The sequence below is a fragment of the Ictalurus furcatus genome, chromosome 15 (genome assembly GCF_023375685.1).
Source record: "Ictalurus furcatus strain D&B chromosome 15, Billie_1.0, whole genome shotgun sequence".
NCBI classification, from domain to species: Eukaryota; Metazoa; Chordata; class Actinopteri; order Siluriformes; family Ictaluridae; genus Ictalurus; species Ictalurus furcatus.
This window is the reverse complement of record NC_071269.1, coordinates 425001-433313: the sequence shown is the minus strand read 5'-3', so window position 1 is coordinate 433313 and position 8313 is coordinate 425001. Positions and strand designations below refer to the sequence as shown.

The following is an 8313-nucleotide window of genomic DNA, read 5'->3' as shown; positions in this document are numbered from 1 at the left end:
TATCAAGACACGGCTGGTATAAAATTGCGTCTTGTAGAAATGAGTCTTGATATCTTAAATAGAGTTGCCACGGTAATACATCAAACTTCAATACTATTTTCTTTGTATATTTGGGTGTTTTACTCTACAGCACTTGTTTCACTATGCATTGTTTTCATACACCCACCAGGAAGTGATGGCACCGTAGTGCTTGGGCCAGTCATAGTTGCTTGCAGCTATATTTATTAGGGCCCAAGCACTGAAAGTGCGAAGGCCCTATTGTTTTCTTTAGGATTCTTCCTCTTCTTCTTATCATTATTATCATAAATATTTTTCTTCAAGGTTTCGGGGGCTTTTGGGGCCTTTAGCATTTTCAAAAACTATTGAAAATATACCCACAGGTCAGAATCTGCGGCCATTAGGGTCGGGCCAAAGCTGGTACATGGGCATGACAGGTGGGCTCTACAGATCCCCCCTTGAACACAATCTGAAATCTTAGATACATACTAGCACGTATATATGTAAACTCGATACACATATACGGCCAAACAACATCCACACTGTATGTCTTTAGCTCTGCCCAACAGGAATTCGGCTATTTAGGGTTGTTTGAAAAACGCATGCTCTGGAACTTGATTTAGTCCTCCTAGGGAATTCATCCAATCGCCATAAAACTTGGTCAGTATGAACTCATGACATTGAGGACGCTAAATTGCGAGTGGATTTTTGATATCTTTGGCAGAGAAACAGGAAGTGTTATAACTTTTGCATACATTGATGGATTTGGATGAAACTGCAGCGGCTTGTTTGTTGAAGCAGGCCTTTCACATGGAAGCAAGTATTGTGAGTCAGTCATAGTGCCACCAACTGGCAGTAGGAAGTGTGTAACTTTTAAAAATGCTTTGAAATCACCCTCTTATTTTTACCTGATTTGCTTCAAACATCAGCAGAATAATGTCAAAACACGGCAGATGTAGACCTGTGAAAGTATTCTTGATATCTTAAATACTGTTGTCATGGCAACGGATCAAACTTTAATGATCATCTTGGGTGTTTTTGAGGCTCTTGGCATGCTTCAAATTACATGAAACTCGATACACACATCAGAGTTGTTGGCCGTTAGAGACTGGCAAAGCCTTAGAAACAAGCATGGAGAGGGAGTTCTGTAGCGCCCCCTTTTGACAAAAGTTGTGGGGTTAGTTTTACCTATAGTCACCAAATGCTGTACATTGACATCATATTCTGTCTCAACTAAATGCCTTGACAATGCTAAACTGTCCGATATGTTCCAAATATCAAAAGTTTGATAAAAATCCCAGCCTGAAGACATCTACATGCCAATATTCAGTTATATTCATAGCGCCACCTATTAGCAACAGGAAGTGACATGTTTTACACTGTGATGCACGGCTATCAACATACTGAAACATGCCAGCAAATGGTAACTATGCTGCAACATGCAAGCTACGTGCTAAAGCATGCTATTAATGCCACAAAAGAGGAAGTTGTTATAACACAAACATACAATGTTCAATCTGTACCAAACTTCACATGTTTTGTACAAAACCTGTCCTGAGGCAATCTACATGCCAATATTCAGTTATAGTCAAAGCGTCACCTACTGGCAACATAAAATGATTTGCTTTACACTAAGTCAGACATACAATGTTCAATCTGCACCAAGCTTCACATATTTGATATGAATCCTGGCCTGAGCACATCTACATGCCAATATTCAGTTACAGTCATAGCGCCTCCTGCTGGCAACAGAAAGTGTCATCTTTTACATTGATGTATTCCTAGCAACATATATACATATGCCAGCAAATTCTAAACATGCTAGCAACACTTAGCTATGTGCTAAAGCGTGCTGTTATAACTCGAGCATACAATGCCTAATCTTTCCAGAATGTCACGTTTGATACGAATCCTGACCTGAAGACATCTACATGCCAATATTCTGTTATAGTCATAGCGCCACCTACTGCCAACAGGAAATTTAATTGTTTTTACATGGTGATATACTCATAACAACATATAAGTGCTAAACACAATGGAATGGTGTTCCCATGGCAGAGCATCCCCAACATGCACCCGGGTGCGAGGGACCGTTCATCACTGCTTGCAGCTTTAATTATGGCCTGAGCACCTCTGGTGTGAAGCCCTACTGGATCTGCTCAGTTTCTTCTTCTTTTCTCAAATGAATCGCATTTTAGAGGGCCGAAACATACCCAAAAACTCACGAAACTTTGCAGACGCGTCAAAACTGGTGAAAATCTGATAGGGGTTCCAGAATTGAGTGAGGAAAAATTGCTCAATAGCACCACCGACAAAATTTCAATGATGTGCGCCTCGCGTTATGTTTCACCTACATGTATGAAATTCGGTACACATGTGTAACATGCCAATATGTACAAAAAAAGTCTCTGGAAACCATGCCCTAAACTCAACAGGAAGTCAGCCATTTTGATTTGTCTAAAATTTTTGCTCAGATTTTGCTATTTCCAGGCCTCATACTTTAACAAACTCCTCCTAGAGATTTCATCAGATCGACATCATATTTGGTCAGTCTAATCTAAAGGCCTTGACAATGCTAAATTGCGACGCTTTTGAGTTTTCGCTGCACGGCATGTGGGTTTCACAAATTTCGATGTTTCACCATGAAAAAGGAAGTTGTTATAACTTATAAATGCACTGTCCAATCTGCTCCAAACTTCACATGTTTGATAAAAGTCATTCATGCCAGTATTCAGTTATAGTCATAGTGCCACCTGCTGGCAACAGGAAATGGCATGTTTTAGACAAACTCAAACATACAATGTTCAATTTGCACCAAACTTCACATATTTGATACGAATCCTGCCCTGAAGACATCTACATACCAATAATCATTCATCATTATACCACCACCTACGGGCAACAGTAAGTGGCATGTTCTACACTAACTCAGACATACAATGTTCAATCTAGGGATGTCACGAGAACCGATACTTCACTACACATTCTTAAAACGTGACGGTCCTTGTTTTACTGCAGTAGCATAGGTACATTTGGTAATGAAGGTACCGAGGTTGCAATTCTTACGGAACTGATGACGGTAGCAAATACGGAAAAAAAAGTATGTTTTAGTTGATCCACAAGTTGTAAGAAGAACATCATCTACAAGCACACGGGAAAAACTACAGAAGATGGAGACAAGTTCAGCTCCGCCACGACTCGTTGAGAGGAAAGGTGGTAAGAGTCAAATATGGAAATACTTCACATTCTAGGCGGATGACAACAAACATATAATTGATGCTCTGAAGCCGGTGTGCAACCGATGCTATCATTCATTTCAAACAAAGCGAGGAAACACCTGGAATTTGTTTAGTCATAAACCAAATACTTCCATAATATGAGATATACTACGTTGAATATTAAGTGTGTGCAATTTCCAAACAAATTGTGAAAAAAAAAAAATAATTAAGCTCTCAATTGACAAGAAAAGCAAACCAATGAACAGCACAAAAAAAAATAAATCAGACAAAAATTGGAAAACAAAGTTACTCACATCTGCTACCTGTACCACTGGCTCTGGCTGGTGAGTCGGCGAGCCATTCCTAGACACAAATGCAACCAAGTTAGGAGCTTTCTGAAGGAAAAAAATAGAGATAGGGCAGACAAGCTGTAGGATGACAAGATTTCAATTACATATTGGCCCTTATTTATCAAAAGCTATGTACAACAAAACTTAAGCACAAATTCCACCGATAGTTTCCTTACTCAATTTCATCTTTATGGAGTTCAGAGTGTGTTAATTTTAGAGTAACAGTAACAACCTGAGTAATACCCGACTTGCAGTTAAATCGTTAAAATCAATGTCAATATCAAGTAATTACGGCAAGTACAGAAAATAGCATTAATATCATAATTGCAAATGTTAGGAGCTTGTGATTTGTAAATAATGCAAATTAATTTGTTAATTTGCAAATGTGAATCAAAATGTGCAGAAGTGGATATTCATCAGCTCATTAGTCCAATTAAGGAATTGCCACATTTGCACGGAAGAGTCACTATGGAGATCTACACTGGGCTGCCGAAGGGCAGATAGCTTTGCATTGAAGTTGAAGGTGGTATCTCTGTACGGCTATGAAGACGTCTTACCAAGAGGCTAATCCACAACCAAATTTTGCAAGGCCTGATGCTACATGGCATTTCTCCAGCACCTTTAAGCTGCTGCACTAAATGGGAGTTCATGATGGGAATTTGGCTCACCCGTATTTATTAATAATTTAGATCTAAAACCAGTTAAATCTGGCATATCATTCAAGTCTGGCAACTAGAAATATAGCACATTATCACAATTGCCTACATGATCATTATTTGAAGTTTTAAAAAGGATAGCAAAACTGAAGATCTTGAACAATCAATTCCTCTGCCAAAACTGTTACATTTTTATTTTGTGTTTAGTGGTACAAATTTATGGTATCTTTGAAGCTATAAAAAGGACATTTGGTATAATATGGCCTTTTATGCATCAGATACAGTTGTTCATACAGCATTCTTGCTTACATACAAACATTGTTATGCAACTTTTGTGAATAATGGCTGAGTGCTTAATAAATCTTAATAATGTAAATAAAAATTAATGCTTAATAAGTCTTATGCACTACAGATCCATCACTTAGTAGCATAAGAACAGAGAGCACAGGCATGTGTGATCTTACCCTTCAGTAGGGAAGCTGTTGTGGGTGCTGCTGAAGCCTGGTGATGGAGAATTGTTGACATAAGTGGCCTCAGGCCACGGTGAGCACTAGAGAAGAAAACTATTTCAATCATTCATATTCAGTTGTCACCACAATGAGGCAAACAGCTAATTAAATGTTATGGTCATGATTACCTCAAATAAATGTTAAGAGTATTAACATTGTTCATTGTTTTGCAGTTGATGCTAAATTCCAGAGAGGAGGCAGCTAAGTAAAAAGCTAATTATTAACCCTTGTGTGTCAATTTAAAAAAAGTTACACATTAGGTCCATAGAGGACAAAAATGTCAATGTCCAAAAACTGTCAAAAATATATATTACTTTTTTCCACTTTGACTGAAGTTGATTTTTTTTTTAACAGAATCAATTCTATTCATAATTACCAAACACTCATTCATTTTAAGAATTATAGCCCTTGAAATGTTTTGTTTACATAATGCCACAGATGTTTTTTTATGAAAAAAAAGAACAGTAATTATTTTCCATATACTAAATGCTAAGCAGAATTATTTTTTCTTTGATTAGTCTTTGACATGTCAATGATTAACAACATTAATCTTGATGCATTCATATTTTTTATGCAGTCTCAGATTAAAATAAATAAATAAATAAAATAATAACAAACCCAAAAAAACAAACAAACAAACAAACAAAAAAACCCTACTACTCAGGTCCCAAAAAAAGGACAAAAATGTCCATGTCAAAAAACTGTCACAGAAAAATTATATTTTTTCCACTTTCACTGACTTCGATTTTTTACCAGCATCAGTTCTGATCATAATTACCGAACATTCATTCATTTTCAGAATTTTAATCGTTTAAACGCCGGTTTCTTTACATAATGCAAAAATCTTCAAAGCTCAGTAGCCTTCTTTGACTCTCATACACAGGGTGGGATTTGTGATTTACAGTACAATATAATTTCTCTCTTTCAAACTGTTCTCACACACATACAAACACCCATACAATTATAGCTGCGTCATGTATTCAGTTGCTCTGCAGTGCTCTCAATAATACAGTAGAATCAGAAAAAAGGAAAAGCATGTATAGGTCAGAAAATTAGAATAGCATGGAAAAGTTCAAATTCAAAAAGTGGAACTTTTATATATTCTAGTGCAGGGGTGGGCAAACTTTTTGACTCGCGGGCCACAATGGGTTCTAAAATTTGACAGAGGGGCCGGGCCAGGAACAGACGGATGGAGTGTTTGTGTGAACTAATATAAATGACATGTAAAAGCCATTACATTAAAAGATTTGGCCTTTAACAGGTAGCAAAGCATGAATATGCAAGGCTCATTGTACTAACTGTTTTCCAAATGCATTAATTTCTTAACACAGTAGAGAAACTCGCATTCAATTTCAGTGAGAACAGTGTTGGTGATCTCCCTTTTTTGCCAATGCATCAAAGTCTGAAGTTAGTTTTGTTGTGGCAATTCTCAGGATAGATCTGAGGTGTTGGTCAGTTAACTTGGATCTGTGAGGGGCTTTGTTGATGTTCATGACGCTGAATGTCTGCTCACATACGTAGGTCGGGCCAAACAACGTCAGCATCTTCTGTGCCGTCCTCCGTAGGTTTGGAAATGTGGCTTCATTAAGTGAAGCATATAAGTCATTCAGTTTAAGAGAGTTGAATTTCTCCTTTAAGACGGAGTCAGACTGAAGATCGATCAGTTCCAATTGCAGCTCCTGTGGTGCTGTTTCAGGGTCTTGTGACAGGGGACAGGACACCAGCTGAAGTGACTTCAATTTTTTCAAAATCAGAGAACCGACGGCAGAATTCTCTGTGCGGTTCGTCCAGTGATTTGTTGTATTTCTTCGTGTTTCGGGTCGTCTCTTTCTGCATGGCTAGTGTGGGGAAATGAGAGAAAGATTAGTTTGAAATTGGTCTGGAGAATAAAGTCAGCTTGGATTTGAAGGCTCTAACATTTGTGTACATGTCGTGCACAAACTAATCTTTCCCCTGTAGGTTCACGTTCAGCTCATTCATGTGTGAAAATATGTCCACAGCAAACGCAAAGTCACAATGCCAGTTGTTGTCGCTTAGCTCAGGAAATTTGTCGGATTTCCCCATTAACTCCAAAAATTCGCTAATCTCCTCTTTGAGCTACCACACTCGTTGAAACACTTTGCCCAAACTTAACCAGCGGACACGAGAGTGGTAAAGGAAGTCCTGGTGATCCGCATCGGGTTCCTCCAGGAACGTAATAAACTGACGATGCTGAAGTACCCTTGCTCATATAAAGTTAACCAGTTTTACGACTGGATTCACAACATGTTTAAGCTGCAATATAGACTTACACAGAGATTCCTGATGAATGATGCAGTGAAGGTCAGGGTTTTCCTCTTTCACTTTATCCTGGATTCTTTTCAACAGCCCAACGTTTTTTCCAGTTAAATTTGGCGATCCATCCGTGGTGACATTGGCAAGTTTACTCCAAGGTAGCTTAATTCTCTTGATGACAGCAGACACCTGGTTATACAAGTCCTCTCCCTGAGTTTTGCCTTTCAGGGACTCCATGATCAAAAACTCCTCCGTTATCTCAAAACTGTTGTTAATCCCTCGGATAAAAATTAGGAGCTGAGCAGTGTATTTTATGTCGTTACTTTCATCCAGTGCTAATGAATATAACTTAAAGGACTCTGCCTTTTTGTTTAATTCGCTGGCTATATCTTCGTCAATCAGTTCCACATGGCGATTTTTTTAAAAAAAATTTGCCTTGGTAATTGACTCTTGAATCGCAGTTTATCAGTGAAAATTTTTTTGCTGAGTCTCTAAATTAGCAGTCAACCTCTGAGCCGTAGCCACCCGTTCTTGCGTTGACTGCTTGCTAGCGTAGTTGGCATGCTTCGTGGCAAAGTGACGGCTGATACTGTATTCTTTGAAAACCGCAACAGTTTCTTGGCATATCAGGCATACAACCGTTGACCGGACTTCAGTGAAAAAATATTTTGTTGTCCACTCCTTATTAAACACTCGGCACTCACTGTCCACTTTTCTTTTCTGAAATGCAAAATTTACTTTTCTTTTCTTTCCAAATTTACTTTCCACTTTACTTTTCTGAAATGCAAAATTTACTTTTCATCTTCCCCGTGATTGTGGTTGTGTGTGCAGAACCAGACGGAGAGATTAAAGGCTCAGGAAACCTTTGCAGGTGTTTTGAGTTACAATGGGGGATATAAGTATTGGACGGGTCACCATTTTTTTTTCAGTAAATATATTTCCTGTCAGGCTAATCACATGAAATTTTCAGCAGTATTAACTCAAGAAATCCGGAAATATAAAGAATTCACAACATTAAAGTCCATAAATAAAGTTATGTTTAATAAAGTAGAATGACACTCAGCAAGGCGGTAATTAGTTTGGGCTAAACCAAATAGTGCAACTTCTATAGGTAACATGTTAATGAACTTGCATTTGTTGTAAGCTCCACAAGCAGGGTTGGAGGACCAGGTTACCTGTATAATGGTCACATACATTCAGGTCCATAAGAATTTGGACAGTGACACAAAATGGTCATGGAGGAGTGGAAGAGGACTCCAGTGGCAACCTGTAAAGCTCTGGTGAACTCCATGCCCAAGAGGGTTAAGGC

General features: G+C 38.3%; 1 protein-coding gene across 3 annotated transcripts in view; it reads right to left on the bottom strand.

The window, feature by feature from the left end:
- Positions 1-8313, bottom strand: part of tfcp2 (transcription factor CP2) — a 31196-nt gene that overhangs the window by 15915 nt on the left and 6968 nt on the right. For 2 of the 3 annotated variants that reach the window (XM_053642739.1, XM_053642738.1), the window contains exons 9-10: positions 4686-4771; positions 3530-3578 (exon numbers count right to left, since the gene is read on the bottom strand). In XM_053642739.1, the coding sequence (XP_053498714.1) occupies positions 3530-3578; positions 4686-4771 (135 nt within the window). Of the gene's footprint in view, positions 1-3529; positions 3579-4685; positions 4772-4793; positions 6569-8313 lie in introns of those variants that run through there. The other variant, XM_053642741.1, reaches the window with a different exon arrangement.